Source organism: Bos indicus x Bos taurus, chromosome 3, assembly GCF_003369695.1.
Source record: "Bos indicus x Bos taurus breed Angus x Brahman F1 hybrid chromosome 3, Bos_hybrid_MaternalHap_v2.0, whole genome shotgun sequence".
NCBI lineage: Eukaryota > Metazoa > Chordata > Mammalia > Artiodactyla > Bovidae > Bos > Bos indicus x Bos taurus.
The window spans coordinates 21593505-21610801 of NC_040078.1; the positions used below are offsets into that span (position 1 = coordinate 21593505).

The window sequence follows — 17297 nt, forward strand, 5'->3', positions numbered from 1 at the left end:
TTGTCTTTTTATCACTGAGTTGTTAGAGTTCTTTACATATTCGAAATAGAAGTCCTATATCAGATTTATGGTTTACAAAAATTTTCTCCCATTTCTGGGATATCGGTAAACTTTCTTGATGGTGTCCTTTGTATTTATTGATTTTAAACTGACTTAAAACTAGGCCTGGTTTCAAAGAAGGTTAAGTAGTTAAATGGCTTATAAGTATATATTAAATACAAGATGATGAAAAAAACTACAAGGTAATATGAAAGGGAGGAAAAACAATGGCAAAATCTAGGTAGAATATCAGGCTAGGCCTGATGGTTATTATGAAAATTCATACCTTAGAGTTCTAGAAACTTGCTACAGGTGGGTCATAAATTTAGCTTTACATTTTCTAACGGTCAATGTAAAATAGAAAATTCGATCAGTTTGATACATCATAGTGTATGTAAGAAAAACAAATTATAAGGGAAGCATCAGTTCAGTTCAGTTCAGTCGTGTCCGACTCTTTGCGACCCCATGAACTACAGCACGCCAGGCCTCCCTGTCCATCACAAACTCCCGGAGTTCACTCAGACTCACATCCATCGAGTCAGTGATGCCATCCAGCCATCTCATCCTCTTTTGTCCCCTTCTCCTCCTGCCCCCAATCCCTCCCAGCATCAGAGTTTTTTTCCAATGAGTCAACTCTTTGCATGAGATGGCCAAAGTATTGGAGTTTCAGCTTCAGCATCATTCCCTCCAAAGAAATCCCAGGGCTGATCTCCTTCAGAATGGACTGGTTGGATCCCCTTGCAGTCCAAGGGACTCTCAAGAGTCTTCTCCAACACCACAGTTCAAAAGCATCAGTTCTTTGGCGCTCAGCCTTCTTCACAGTCCAACTCTCACATCCATACGTGACCACAGGAAAAACCATAGCCTTGACTAGACGGACCTTTGTTGGCAAAGTAATGTGTCTGCTTTTGAATATGCTATCTAGGTTGGTCATAACTGTCCTTCCAAGGAGTAAGCGTCTTTTAATTTCATGGCTGCAGTCACCATGTGCAGTGATTTTGGAGCCCAGAAAAATAAAGTCTGACACTGTTTCCACATCTATTTCCCACGAAATGATGGGACCAGATGCCATGATCTTCGTTTTCTGAATGTTGAGCTTTAAGCCAACTTTTTCACTCTCCACTTTCACTTTCATCAAGAGGCTTTTGAGTTCCTCTTCACTTTCTGCCATAAGGGTGGTGTCATCTGCATATCTGAGGTTATTAATATTTCTCCCGGCAATCTTGATTCCAGCTTGTGTTTATTCCAGCATAATTATTACTAATTATAACTGAATTATTACCATGATCATATTGAAATTTCTCCAAAGATTTCTTAAAGAAGAAAATATGAGGGCAATTAACAATGTTCTTCACACCATGCTTTCAAGAGAAACATCAGTGAGTTTCAGTGGGCTATTTCTTACTGTTTACTCCTTAGTGCATATGGCAGGAATCATAAAACACAGAGCAAAGGCTATCCTACAGAGAGCCAATACCATTTAGTTTAGATAAACTGACAGCTTTTGCTCATCTGGATTACCCACTTTTGAGCATTTAGAGAAACAACATGCACATCCTCCAGGCAACTGTACTCAGTATTTCAGCTAAATTTCTGAAAGATACTGGGAGGCAGTGGGTTTGAAATGACAAGTGTAATCCATATTGCCCATTAAAAGCAAACCATATATTTTAACTGCAATTTGAACTGAGGGTAAAGTGATAGTCTCTTGAGAAAATTAAGGATACCAACAAGATTACGTATTTGAATAGAAGGCTACAGCACTTCTGCTTAGAGATGAGCCAAAAGAATACTCTTGTTCAGGTCGAAGATTTTCCTTTGAAAACTATTGTGAATAGTCAATGCACAGTTAATAATATATGATCACAATCCATAATTCTGTTACATTGTAGGACCAACTGTTAGTATGAAAAAATAGGTATAACTGAAGATACATCTTAGCCTACCCAATCCCTACAAAGGACCTAGAGAAGAACCAGATTTAGCAATGCTACTTTCATAATCTTTAAGATAAGCTATTTGAGGAATATAAATCCAAGTAACTGAGTGACATATCTTACTATATGGGATTAACAATAAATGAGTCAAAAGTTGGGGGACATCAGCTACCAAAAACAATAATTTTGGTTTTAGACTGAGTCAAAGTCCTTTCTAACCTAGACATTACTCATGGCCAGTCAGTCACCTGTTTTTATAAATGAAGTTTTACCGGAACACAGTTACACCCATTTGATTACATATTGCCTCTGGCTGCTTTGGCTCTGCAACAGCAACGTGAGTAGTTACAATAGAAATAGTGTGGCCCACAGAGCCTAAAATATTTACTCTCTGGCTCTTTACAGGAATGGTGCTGACCTCTGGTTAGATAGCAGTAAAACTTTCAGGTTGTGATAATAAAAATTTTTTTTTCTAGCTTTATTGAGAAATAGCTGACATAGACCACTAAATAAGCTTTAGGAGTCCACAATGATGGTTGATTTACATATATTGTGAAATGATTACAAAAGGTTTAGTTAACATCATTCTCTCATTTAGATACAGTAAAAAACAAAACAAAACAAAAAACTCTCAAACTCTCATGATGAGAATTAGGATTTACTCTTAACTTTCCCACATATCACACAGCAAATTAGCCACCTTCCTTCAATTGCCCCTCCTCCAAACTCCCTCTGCTGCTGCTAAGTCACTTCAGTCGTGTCCGACTCTGTGTGACCCCATAGACAGCAGCCCGCTAGGGTTCCCCATCCCTGGGATTCTCCAGGAAAGAACCCTGGAGTAGGTTGCCATTTCCTTATGCGTGAAAGTGAAAAGTTAAAGTGAAGTCACTCAGTCGTGTCCGACCCTCAGTGACACCATGGACTGGAGCCTACCAGGCTCCTCCGTCCATGGGATTTTCCAGGCAAGAGTACTGGAGTGGGGTGCCATTGCCTTCTCCGAAACTCCCTCTAGCAACCACTAATCTGATCTCTTTTTCTAAGAGTTTGGTGTTCTTATTTTTGTTTTTGCTTTTAGGTTCCACATATAAGTGGAACCATACAGTATTTGTCTTTCTCTGTCTGACTTGTTTCACTTAGCATAATGCCTTCAAGGTCCATCCATGTTGTCACAAATGGAAGGATTTCTTCATTCTATACATTGTATATACATTTCATACTTTATCCATTCATCTCTCCATGGACACTGAGGTTGTTTCATGTCTTGACTACTGTAAATAATGCTGCAAGCAACATGAGGTGTTTCGAGTTAGTGTTTTCATTTTCTTTGGACATACTTTCAGAGCTGGAATTGCTGGATCATATGGTAGTTCTATTTTTATTTTTTTGAGGAGCCTCCACACTGTTTTCCATAGCAGCTGTATCAATTTACAACCCTAGCAACAGTGCACAAAGGTTCCCTTTTCTCTACATCAAGACCACTATTTGTCATCTTTTGTCTTTCCGATGATAGCCACTCTAACAGATACGAGGTATCATCTCTCTAATGACTAGTAATGTTGAGCATATTTTCATGTATCTGTTGGCCTGATAAATCTTTGGAAAATGTCTATTCAGGTCCTTTGCCCGTTTTAAAACTGGATTATTTGTTTTTTTGCTATTGAGTTACAAGTTCTTTATATGCTTTGGATATTAACTCCGTATCAGATAAATGATTTACAAATATTTTTTCCCTTCTATAGGTGGTCTTTTCACTTTGTTGATGGTTCATTTTGCTGGGCAGAAGATTTTAGTTTGATATAGTTCAACTGTTTGTTTTTGATGTTGCTGTTTGTGCTTTAGGTGTGATTTAAAAAAAAAAAAAACATTTTCAAGGAGTTTTTCTGCTATATTTTCTTCTAAGAGCTTCATGGTTTAAAGTTTTACATTTAAGTCTTTAATCCATTTCAAGATCTCTTCAAGAAAATTAGCGATACCAGGGGAACATTTTGTGCAAAGATTGGCTCAATAAAGGACAGCAATGGTATGGACCTAACAGAAGCAGAAAATATTAAAAATAGGTGGCAAGAATACACAGAACTGTACAAAAAAGATCTTCACGACCAATATAATCACAGTGGTATGATCAGTCACCTAGAGCCAGACATCCTGGAATGTGAAGTCAACTGGGCCTTAGGAAGCACCACTATGAACAAAGTTAGTGGAGGTGATGGAATCCCAGTTGAGCTATTTCAAATCCTAAAAGATGATGCTGTGAAAGTGCTGCATTCAATATGCCAGCAAATTTGGAAAACTCAGCAGTGGCCACAGGACTGGAAGAAGTCAGTTTTCATTCTAATCCCAAAGAAAGGCAATGCCAAAGAATGCTCCAACTACTGCACAATTGCACTCATCTCACACGCTAGTAAAGTAATGCTCAAAATTCTCCAAGCCAGGCTTCAGCAATACGTGAACCGTGAACTTCCAGATGTTCAAGCTGGTTTTAGAAAAGGCAAAGGAACCGGAGTTCAAATTGCCAAAATCCGTTGGATTATCAAAAAAGCAAGAGAGTTCCAGAAAAACATCTATTTCTGCTTTATTGACTATGCCAAAGCCTTTGACTGTGTGGATTACCACAAACTGTGGAAAATTCTTAAAGAGATGGGAATACCAGACCACCTGACCTGCCTCTTGAGAAACCTATATGCAGATCAGGAAGCAACAGTTAGAACTGGACATGGAACAATGGACTGATTCCAAACAGGGAAAGGAGTACATCAAGGCTGTATATTGTCACCCTGCTTATTTAACGTATAAGCAGAGTACATCATGAGAAACACTGGGCTGGATGAAGCACAAGCTGGAATCAAGATTGCCAGGAGAAAAAGCAATAACCTAAGATATACAGATAACACCACCCTTATGGAAGAAAGTGAAGGAGAATTAAAGAGCCTCTTGATGAAAGTCAAAGAGGAGAGTGAAAAGTTGACTTAAAGCTCAACATTCAGAAAACTAAGATCATGGCATCTGGTCCCATCACTTCATGGCAAATAGATGGGCAAACAGTGGAAACAGTGAGAGACTATTTTTGGGGGCTCCAAAATCACTGCAGATGGTGACTGCAGCCATGAAATTAAAAGACGCTTACTCCTTGGACCAACCTATACAGCATATTAAAAAGCAGAGACATTACTTTGCCAAGAAAGGTCCATCTAGTCAAGGCTATGGTTTTTCCAGTAGTCATGTATGGATGTGAGAGTTGGACTATAAAGAAAGCTGAGTGTCGAAGAATTGATGCTTTTGAACTGTGGTGTTGGAGAAGACTCTTGAGAGTCCCTTGGACTGCAAGGAGATCCAACCAGTCCATTTTAAAGAAAATCAGTTCTGAATATTCACTGGAAGGACTGATGTTGAAGCTGAAACTCCAATACTTTGGCCACCTGACTCGAAGAACTGACTCATCAGAAAAGACCCTGATGCTGGGAAAGACTGAAGGTGGGAGGAGAAGGGGATGACAGAGGATGAGATGGTTGCATGGCATCACCAACTCAATGGACATGAGTTTGAGTAAACTCCGGGATTTGGTGATGGACAGGGAGGCCTGGTGTGCTGCAGTCCACAGGGTTGCAGAGTCGGACACGACTGAGCGACTGAACTGAATCCATTTCCAGTTAATGTTTGTGAGTAATATAAGACGGGGGTCAAGTTTCACTCTATTACATGTGAATATATAATTTTCCCTCCATCTTTTATTGAAGATGTTTTCTTCAATATTGAAAAGATATTGAAGTCTTTTCTCCATTGAGTATTCTTGGCTCCCTTGTCAAACAGTTGACTGTATATGCTTTGGTTTATTTCTGGACCCTTACATAAAATTTAATAATTAGCATGTAAAATAACACTTGCCTAGTCTCGATAGTCATAGGATCTATATTTAGCTCACCCAAGAAAGGTTTGGATTATTAAAGAACAAGTTTAAAAACCACAAAGTCAGAACATTGTCCTGTTTTACAAGTTCTTAATTTATCCATTACGAGACTATGATCATCAACTCTGATTCTCAAAATAGGAATTTGAGAATATAATCTCTTTATAAGTCTCAAGACTCAGGGATCTATATATAATGAGTTACACAGCTTAGCTCAGCATTGATTCCTGACTACAGAGCCAATCCCACTTTATTCTTAAGACTTTTCCATGCAGTGATTTTAAAAAGGTACAACAAAACTCTACACAGAATAGCTGATGTACTCTAAACACAAATACTGGCAAAAAGGAAGCCTGCAGTTTAACAAGCAAGAAATATTTTGGATAGACTGTTCATAACAGGTCTATTTTTTGGAGGAGGACAGGAGTTACTTTTTAAAAATGCTTTAAAGAACACTCTTAAGTTCAATCAGACTTGAACATGCCTGTGAAATAAACAAAATTAACTACATTGGTAAGAACTGGAGTTCAGTCTTCATAGAAGCCCTTAACTAGCTCTGAGGAATTTGGATCTTTCCAGGTAGAGATTTCTCCATCAGCAGGACAATGTGAAGAGCTCTTCCTGGGATTCAATCAGAGAGCAGCTTGAGAAAAATAAACCTTCTTATAGTAAAGCCTGGGACCTAGGTTCTCACAGCCCAGTCTCAATTAGTACTTCAGAACTAATGTTCAGACTTGTTTTCCTGCTATTTCACAATCTTTGTCAAGCCCGTTACTAGGTGCCTGAAACCCATATTTGCTACGATTATTACAGTTACTGCTGCTGCTGCTGCTAAGTCGCTTCAGTCGCGTCCGACTCTGTGCGACCCCATAGACAGCAGCCCACCAGGCTCCCCCGTCCCTGGGATTCTCCAGGCAAGAACACTGGAGTGGGTTGCCATTTCTTTCTCCAACGCATGAAAGTGAAAAGTGAGACTAAACTAACTACACAGTGGATTTTTTTTCAGCTATGGGATGCCAGTAAATCTTCCACCATAAAGAAAGTAACATAGGTCTCTTTAAGAGGAGACCCAATTAGTACTCTTACTCACCTGCTATTCAATACTCCTAAGATTTCAAAGATGATGAGCTCAAACATGGTGCAAGAAAATGCAAAAGTCACAGAGAAGATCACCTGTACCACATACTGACGCACCTGTTAAAAGTCAAATAGAGACGAAAAGTAATTTCCTTGTGTGAAATATTGAGTTGATGATTACAAGTCAGAAAACTTATTTTGAAGAAATTCTCAAGTTATTAGAAACAGGACCATGACAGTAACCTGTCTAGAGCTAAAAGAATAGATGAAAATAGGTTGTACTTCTAATTCATAGGTTACTATTACCATCATCCTCTTGTGGATGAAAAATTTAAAGCACAAGAAGATGAAGTGACAAGGTCAGAAGTAGCACTTAAAATTCTTGATGTACACTGACAAAAAATGACAGATTTAGATATATAGGTTAGTTCTAAAAGGGTTCCTTCAACATTCTGCACAGACCTTGAAACAGTTTTAGAACCTCTCCTAGGAGGCCTTACAGTAATGAGCAGGAGAGAATCTCTAGAAATCTGGGCTCTTTTAGACAACAACTCAAACTCCCTGGGGAAGTTTAATGGAGAACATACTAGAAATGACCCCAGATAGTCCATGACCATTGAGCTTATTACTAAATGAGGAAGATTAATCAGGAAATGTCCAATGTAGGCTGTTGTCTTTCTGAATTCAAACCCTAAGATATGATTCAGACCAGCCTTAGAATTAACTTAGGATGTCAGACTGATAATTAACACTGAATGCCAGATACCCAAATGAATGAGTATATTTATGAGACATTACAAGTTAAATTCTCTCCCAAAGAACTATTTGCTATTGATGTGTATACTAATATGACTAAACCATGATATTTCTTGATCCTGGCTTCTGGGCATTAAAAAAAAAAATCAACTAAGCTTAATTATATTCTTCAATTTAAGAATTATATATTATAGTAGCAAAAGCTTCCCATCTTGGGAGTGAACATGATTATCCTTTTTTATTTTTTTTGACCATCACAGGTCATGAAAGTTCAAGCATAAATGGTTTTTTAACTGAAGTATAGCTGATTTAAAATGTTTCAGGTGTACAGCAAAGTGATTCATATATATATACACACACACACACATATTTCAGATTTTTTCCATTACAGGTTATTACAAGATACTGAGTACAATTCCTTGTGCTCTACAGTAGACCCTTGTTACTTATCTATTTTACATGTAGTAGTGTATATCTGTAAACCCAAAGTCCCAATTTATCCCTTTGCCTGCTTTCTCCACTTTCCCCATGGTAACCATGAGTTTGTTTTCTATGTCTGTGAGTCGACTTTTATGTTGTAAATAAGTTCACTTGTATCATTTTTTTAGATTTCACATATAAGCGATATAATATGATAATTGTTTTTCTCAAACATGATTTTTTCTTTAATGAAGGTATTTTTCTTTTCCCATTTAAAACAATAAGTTCACATAATATTAGCATAATCAAAATGATCTCTTCTTACCTCGTAGTCCTTAAACAGCTGTCGCATGAAAAAAAGCCACCCAAATCCAAAGAAAAGTATCTAGAGGAGAAAGAAGATAGAAGATCAGCATGTCAATACACAATCTTTTGAGAAATGCCTTTTACAGACCACTTTATGATAAAAGGTTGCCTAACTAAATAGCTTATTTTAGAGATTAAAGGTGACATCCACTCATATAACACTACTTATTAAAGTCCTCAAGAGTGGACCAGATGTTGAAATGCTCTTCAATTTTTGAAATTATCCTTGTTTTAGAACATGTTTTAAGTTGGGCACAAATTAAGATAGTAGGCACATGACAGCTCTGTTCATTGTTCTAAAGCTCATTTATTTTTCACTGGTAAATACCTTTTCCACATACACATACTCTGACACAACTCCTCTTCTTGTATTGGCTAAGAATGTTATCAAAAAATAAAATTCTTTTTAAAAATTATAGTTGCTTTAAAAGGTTGTGTTAGTTTCTGGTGTATTCAGTTATACATACACATATATATATATATACACACACACACACATATTGTTTTTCATATTCCTTTCCATTACGGTTTATTACAGGATATCGGATATGGTTTCCAATACTGTGCTATGCAGTAGAACTTGTTGCTTATTTTATATAGTTTGCATATGCTAACTGAAAACTCTGAATTTATCCCTCCCTCACCCCCTTTCCCCTTTGGTAGCCATAAGTGTGTTTTCTATGTCTGTGAGTCTGTTTCTATTTCATAAGTAAGTTCGTGTCATACTTTAGATTCCAAATATAAGTGATATCATACGGTATTTGTCTTTCTCTCTGATTTACTTAGTATGATAATCTCTAGGTCCATCCATGTTGCTGTGAGTGGCATTATTTCAGAATAAAATTATTTTATGCCTTCCAACTCACTTCAGGAGCAAGTGTGAACTCTCGAGTATGATTTAGCAGATTCTTCCTCCTCTTACTATGTCCCTCCTATCCACCAAATTCGTGTTTTCAGCCACATGGAACTGCCTGTGCTTCTTTAGATATAACATTCTTTCATACCAGGACCTTTGCAGATGTTATCCTTTGACAGGAACTTCTCTCCAGTCTCCTCCTCACTTATCCTACAAATCTTTACTATTATTACTTCTAGAAGGCCTTCTCTGGCCTCCCAAATATAGATAACTTACTCTTTTTACATAATCCTATTATCCTACCTTGCATTTCCCTTACTAAAGCATTTGCCACACAGTTTTTTAATGTCTAATTTAAATACACTCTTTTTAAAAAGACTGTAAGTTCTGTGAGGATAAGGGTCACATTTGTCTTGTCAATCTTTGTATTTTAGCACCCAGCACAATGCCCGGGACATAGCAGGCTCCCCATAAATGTTTGCTGAATGGATAAATGGTGCACAGTGAAAGATGGCTTGTTCTTCAGGAACATTCAACCTCAATTCTTTGGTAACAACATCTATGTACTGTGCTAAGTGATGAGGACACAAAGATGAGTAAGATTGTTACTACTGTCAAGGAGGTATAGTATAGTGGTGAAGACACCAAGTAATTATTGTGTAATATGGGACATGCAATGATAGAGACATGCACATGATATTGTTAAAGAACATGAAAGAGGGAGACTAAACAAATCTGGTATGGGGTTAGGACAGATTTTTCTGGGGAAGATAATACCTTGGCTGAAGGAGGTTTTAATTTAGAGTTAAAACCTGGTATCATGTGCAAATTTGAGGATTATATGCATTTTTCTAGAGAGAGGCTTCAAGATATTCACATACACTCAAAGGTTCCCACCGTCCCTAAAATATTTTAAAACAAACAAAAGAACCAAACACTCTCTTAAGGTGTTGAAAAAGAATTAGGCAGGTAAAGACAGGTAGTGGGGGTGGACAGGTCTTCTTTTTCAGACAGCAAAGAGCATGAGTAAAGGCACAGAGGTGAGAAATAGCATGGTATATACTGGTAACTACACATGGTTTGGCACTGCTGGGAGACAAAGTTCAAAGAAAAAAGTGGTTAAAAATGAGGCAAAGAGGGGAGGAATAGAGGACCAATGATGGAAAGCCCCAAAGGTCACTGTAAAGAGCTTGAATCATAGTCTGTAGGTGATGAGTTATTTAAGGATGGAAAAGACATGGCCAGGTTTATTTTACAGAGAAACTATGGGGACTCTCTGAAGGAAACAACACTGTAGAGAAAGAAACAGAACAGGAGGTTGCTGCAGCAGTTCAGATGAGAGATAACAAAGGCCTGAATTAAAACAGTAAAAAATGGTTTTTCCAGTGGTCATGTATGGATGTGAGAGTTGGACTATAAAGAAAGCTGAGCGCCAAAGAATTGATGCTTTTGAACTGTGCTGTTGGAGAAGACTCTTGAGAGTCCCTTGGACTGCAAGGAGATCCAACCAGTCCATCCTAAAGGAGATCAGTCCTGAGTGTTCGTTGGAAGGACTGATGTTGAAGCTGAAACTCCAATATTTTGGCCACCTGATGTGAAAAGTTAACTCATTTGAAAAGATTCTGATGTTAGGAAAGATTGAAGGCAGGAGGAGAAGGGGATGACAGAGGATGAGATGGTTGGATGGCATCACCGACTCAATGGACATGAGTTTGGGTGGACTCCGGGAGTTGGTGGTGGACAGGGAGGCCTGGCATGCTGCGGTTCATGGGGTTGCAAAGAGTCATACATGACTGAGCAACTGAAGTGAACTGAACTGAACTGAATTAAAACATCAGTAGTTGGAGAGGAGGCAACACATTTGAGTACTTCGAAGGTAAAATCAGCAGGGAGGAATTAAGGATGATTAGTTTGGAATATAGGATGAAGAAGGAGGCCATCCACTTTATATAAAGACTACTGGAGGAAAAAAATTGGGGAATGTGGATGGGAGACAGGAAGATGACGGGTCCACTTTTAGATATACTAAGTGCTTGAGGGCCACCCAAGTTGACATAAAAGATTATGAAGGGACAGCTGAGACACACCTGAGAGTTGAAACCGTCAAAGAATATGAGATCATTCAGGAATAGTATATAGAGTGAAGAGAGCAATATGCCAAGAAGAAAATAGTAGAGAGTAGGAATGGGAAGAAGAGACCGGGAAGGAGACAGAGAAGGAATGGTCAGAGAAATAATAGGTGCCAGAACAGTGTGGTATCCTGAAACCAAAGGGAATAGAGTTTAAAGACATGTTAAAAAAGTAGACGGACAAGAGAACCAGGATTGAAAAATGTTCAAAGGATTTGGTAACTGGGAGGTCAACGCTGACCTTAAGGAAAACAGTTTGAGTAGTGAGGTGGAGGCAGGAACTAGACTTCACTGGGTTGGGGGTGCATGGGCGGTAACACAGTAGAGACAATAAACACAGATTACTCAAGGGACAGCCAAGAATGAGACTGTAGCCTAATTAACTCACTTATAGTGGGTGTCAGAATCAAGCTGAAGTCTGTGTGGCTGACCCCAAAGCTTGTGCTTATAATCACTTCACAACAAGCTGCTCCACAATCAAAGGTACATGTGGAAAACATGGCTTTAAACAGGAGTAAGGGGCACCTTATCTTCTGACATGGGAGGAAAGGAGTTGGGAATGGTCATGGACATAGACAACTGCTTAGATTAAGATGTAGAAGGAGCTCACACCTTTTGGCCTCACTTTTGTTGATCAAGTAGGAGGCAAGGTCATCTGCTAAGGGCAGGAGAGGTGAAATTGAAAAAAGGGGCTTTGAAAAGAGTGATTAAAAACTCAGAGAAATTATGAAGGGAAGGGAACAAGGAGCTGATTAAAGAAAAAAAAAAGAATCAATGACCTAAGGGTGTCCATAAACTCAAGGCATCAGCAATCTGCACATATGTGATTTTCTACGAAAGCCTTCAGGCTCATGAGTTCAGTTCAGTTCAGTTACTCAGTCGTGTCCGACTCTTTGCGACCCCATGGACTGCAGCACACCAGGCTTCCCTGTCCACCACCAACTCCCAGAGCTTACTCAAACTCATGTTCATCGAGTTGGTGATGTCATCCAACCATCTCATCCTCTGTCATCCCGTTCTCCTCCTGCCTTCAATCTTTCCCAGCATCAGGGTCTTTTCCAATGAGTCAGTTCTTTGCATCAGGTGGCCAAAGTACTGGCTCCTGAGTTAGCAGTAGACAAACTACAGCAGTGATCCAATTGTGGACTTTACATGCAGGCAAAGAAACAAGTGAATATGAAGGAGCTTGGATCCATGATTTTAGACCAAGTAGAAAAGGAAGAGGGTGAATAGATTAGGACAAAATACCCCTAGACTACTTATGAGATCCTTTGGCTATTTTAAATCATTACCAGTGGAGACATTTAAATTCATAGTTTAGAGGCAATATTTAAATGATTTCTGAAGTCATGACTGCAGTTGAAGTTAGGCATTTAAAGAGCAGTGTATATGGTGAGATGGATAATAAAAAATATATATTTCATTAAGATCACTCTGAAATGGGACTTTAGACAAGAAAAAGAAAACAAATGAAATTGATAAGTCTATATGAGGGGGCAGGAAATGGGAGAAAAAGAGAGAAGAGATACGCACCTTTATATTTCATTGTGGCTTCCTTTCATATTGACAAAAAAAGTGTAAAGACTTTTACACAACTAATATAAAAAAATACCAGGAAAATTCAAGAAGTCCAGGATTAATACAAATTCTGGCAAGATTATACAGGATCTAAAAAGCATGCAAAAGGGAAAAGCAACTTTAAACATTTTGCAAATAAAACAAGAATGTGCACTGCATTTATTCAAAAAAGAGAATATTTTTGAAATTGTGCAGTCTTGACCTTGAGCCTTAGAGTGTACTTTGGAACTGATAAGTCTTATAACTGTAGAGAAGGCTGAAAACAGAGGTTAGATAACAGTTGCTGTCACAAAAGATAACTCCTAAATTGAAAATTAGCTACAGATTAAAAAAAAAAAAAAAAGGCCATTAGCAGGATAGTTTAAAGAACCGACTAGAAAAAGATTCCTTTCTTGGATCATTTATTTACATTTTTATTTAACAAATATTTATTGGTGTCTAATATGTACCAGGTCTTAAGGGTAAGGGTGAACAAGACAGCATGGACACTGTCTCAAGGTTTGTAATCTATGGAGGAGATGGACAAGGAATTATGAAACAATGCGATAGTGCTACTATAAGGGAAATGGGCAAAGGGTACTAGGAAAACATGTCAAGGGATATCTAGTCCAGCCTGGAAGAGGTTTTATGGATATCCATGTTGAGAAACAAAGGCTGAGTAGGACTCAGTCGGGAGAAAGAAGGAGTATGGGAAAAAGGTCCAGAAAGAGAACAGACTGGCGGAAACCTGGAGGCATGACAGCATGGCCAGGTTAAGGAACTAAAAGAAGTTCAGTAAGGCTAGTGTATTGGAGGAGGAAATGGCAACCCACTCCAGTACTCTTGCCTGGAAAATCACATGGATGGAGAAGCCTGGTAGGCTATAGTCCATGGGGTCGCAAAGAAATGGTTAAGGCCAAGGCTGAAGAGGTTAAGAGCGGAGTCTTCATCATAAGAGACCACATAAGCCAATTAAGGATGTGAACTTTATCCTGTGGAATGATGAACAATCTCTATACCAAGATGTTGCCTGGGGTGAACCAGCTTCAATATATGATCTCTGATTTCAGATTTCCTTTCAAATAAATCTTTCAGTTCATATAAAACATGAAAAATGAGGGGGAGATGTTTCTAAGGCAATCACACCTCTCCAGAAAGGTGCTTTTTATTAAATATTTATTAGGCTTCTACTACAAGAGTCCCTTGGACTGCAAGGAGATCCAAACAGTCCATTCTGAAGGAGATCAGCCCTGGAATTTCTTTGGAAGGAATGATGCTAAAGTTGAAACTCCAGTACTTTGGCCACCTGATGCGAAGAGTTGACTCATTGGAAAAGACTCTGATGCTGGGAGGGATTGAGGGCAGGAGGAGAAGGGGACGACAGAGGATGAGATGGCTGGATGGCATCACTGACTCGATGGACGTGAGTCTCAGTGAACTCCAGGAGTTTGTAATGGACAGGGAGGCCTGGCGTGCTGCGATTCATGGGGTCGCAAAGAGTTGGACATGACTGAGCGACTGAACTGAACTCAATACAAACACAGAAAACAAAAAAAAACAACCTAAGATTTAGTTTACTTTAAACTCCTAAAAGGAACTGTTTCTGTCATGTGCCACTTGAAAAAAAGAGCAATTAAAGAAAAATACCTTTAGTTAGTGGAGAAATGAGGTGGGGGGAGATCAGTAATTAGGTAGTCTGAGCTTCTACAAATTTTAACAGTTGGCCAATAAATACTTACTGAGCGTCTGCACTTGGAGGGAGGATAGAGCTATTAAAAAGATAGGGTCTCAAAAAAAGTAAATTCATAAATAAATGAATACATAAATGGTATCAGTGCTATGATAAATGCTGTGTAGAAAATAAAAGAGTAACTCAAAAAATTTACATAGTAAAAACAAAAAGCTCACTAAACGAAGTTTCTACAGAGCAGGGACAAGTCAATGTCTTATTTAGCTATGTATCCTCAGAACTTTATATAATGCTCCATAAACGTGTTTATTGACTGTACGAATGAATGCAGATGGCTAATCTTCATTAGCCATCGAATGAAGCCATTTCTTCCACGAATGAAGGAAAGAGGGTCAGAAAAAGATCCGAAAGCGTGGCCGAGAGGATACACGTTGGAGGTATTAACAAACGAAAACGGATACTTAGATCTCTGAAGTGACGGCGGCAAATTCCTCCGCATCCGGATTCAGAATTTGACAACTAACCTCACGTGTCCCCAGGAGCCAGCCGGATTGGCGAGTCGCACACTCTGCACCCGGAACCACACTCTTCCCTAATCCATGGATCAGCCGCGTAGTCTAGAGCTTCGGGGCGCTTTGAGGACAGCTCCCTTCTCGCGGCACCGGTTCTGAGCCCTAAGGCCACCTGACCTCTCCCCAAAGTGGAAAGGAAACCGGGAGGTGGGGTAGGATGGGAGGAGGAATGGAGTATGAGTGGGGGCGCGGACGGCCGCGGGACTCCTCCTGACAGCGAGGGAGCAGGGAGCCGGACGCAGCAAATCCCATACCCTCTCGGAGCTCTGAGCACGGGTGAGGCAGGCACTACCCGCAGGCGAGAAGGGCGAGACTCCGGGCCAGCCCGCATCACCGAGGCCTGGAGAAGACGACTCGGGAGACAGGTTGAGGAGTCCAGAGGCGGGACGCGGTGGCTCACCTGGGAAGTAATCATGATGCTGGAGTCGATCAGGAAACTCATGGTGAAGAGTAACGAGGGCTCGTGCCTCCACTTTCCCCGAAGCCACAGCACTATAGGCCACGGGCCCCCCTCACACAGGCGGCAGTCGCCTGGGGGCCTGGGTTCGCCAGCCCGACGCCATCAAGCTGCGCCCCAGCCAGCCAATCAGCAACTACGTCCAGCGCTTCCCGCCTCGGGCTCCGAGTGGGAGGGACGCTGAGGAGCTGAGAGCGGGGGGCGGGGCCGGGGGGGGGGGGACGTTCTGGGGGCGGGGATTAATTAGAGGGGGCCTGGCCAAAAGGAGCAAAGTACAACAACGAGGTCTGAAAATTCTAAAGCAGTTGTAATGCAGGATAGCATTTCCACTTCTGAGGCTAACGGAGGTGCGGCCTGAGATAACATCTTATTTTAATTCTCTTTTATAATGGTGAAAGTGAAGTTGCTCAGTCGTGTCTGACTCTGCGACCCCATGGATTGTAGCCTACCAGGCTCCTCCATCCATGGGATTTTCCAGGCAAGAACACTGGAGTGGGTTGCCATTTCCTTCTCCAGGGGATCTTCCTGACCCAGGGATAGAACCCGGGTCTCCCGCATTGTAAGCAGACGCTTTACCATCTGAGCCACCAGGGAAGTCCTTATAATGGTGAAGTTAATAATAATGGATTATACCACAAATCATGCGTTCTACATGTCACAACTTAGCTTGGGTCCACAAACAATGGCATAAAGAGGGAAGAATATAAAGGCAGGTTTTAGCACATACAGCTAATCAAGTAAATTTCTGATTCTTTTACCACACTTTTGAGAGGCAATTAGATGTATTGGAGCATGCTCAGAGGTGAGTCATCAGATAAGGACAGATGAAAGGAATTGAACAAAGAAGGCTCAGGTACATTGACAGTTGTCTTCATTGGAAAGAATGGATAGAATTGATATGGCCTCAAAAGATATTTGTAGGACAAAGGAGTTAAACGAACATAGATTTAATTCAAAACAAGGAATAATTCTTTAAGAGTCTGAAGATGAGTTATTTTAGGAAATAGTTGCCCCACTCATGTTGGAATTGCTCAAATGTAGACATAATCACTACTTCATCCATTCAATACTCATTTCGTGAAGGCTTAATGGCACTGCTGTGGAGCTTATCCTTTTCCACCAGGCCTCTACCTAGTCCATGAAGTCCCTATAATCTCATCCTGAAGCTGTCCCCAGTTGAAGGCCATCACCCAATGTGAGACTGGCTGCATTCAAGGCTGCAGTCAATACCTGGAAGTCAGTACTTGCAACTTGGACCAGAGTGTTTAGTCTACTACAGTCTGAATCACTGAGACTCAGATTTATTACACACAAGGAAATGTATCTTACTTTCTTAGACTTGAATGCTACTCATACTAAGCAGCCCAAACACCTCTCAGACGTCCTGTCCCCAATCCAGAAGGCCAGGGAGCAGTGGAGACATCCCTACTAAGGGAGAGTCTTAGCTAGAGAACTTTGTGTCCCTGGCTACATCTATCAGGGAAGAAGTAGCATCTGTGAAGCAGATGATGAGTTAGACTCTCACCTATCAAGGCTG

At 40.1% G+C, this 17297-nt stretch overlaps 1 protein-coding gene across 5 annotated transcripts in view; it reads right to left on the bottom strand.

Moving 5' to 3' along the window:
• The window catches only part of GPR89A (G protein-coupled receptor 89A), a 57863-nt gene extending 41960 nt beyond the window's left edge, over nucleotides 1-15903 (bottom strand). For 3 of the 5 annotated variants that reach the window (XM_027535320.1, XM_027535342.1, XM_027535330.1), the window contains exons 1-3: nucleotides 15704-15903; nucleotides 8459-8518; nucleotides 6971-7074 (exon numbers count right to left, since the gene is read on the bottom strand). In XM_027535320.1, coding sequence (XP_027391121.1) covers nucleotides 6971-7074; nucleotides 8459-8518; nucleotides 15704-15745 — 206 coding nt within the window. In that variant the 5' untranslated portion in view covers nucleotides 15746-15903. Of the gene's footprint in view, nucleotides 1-6970; nucleotides 7075-8458; nucleotides 8519-15255; nucleotides 15339-15703 lie in introns of those variants that run through there. The other 2 variants (XM_027535346.1, XM_027535338.1) reach the window with 2 other exon arrangements.
• Between the last annotated feature and the right edge of the window lie 1394 nt (nucleotides 15904-17297).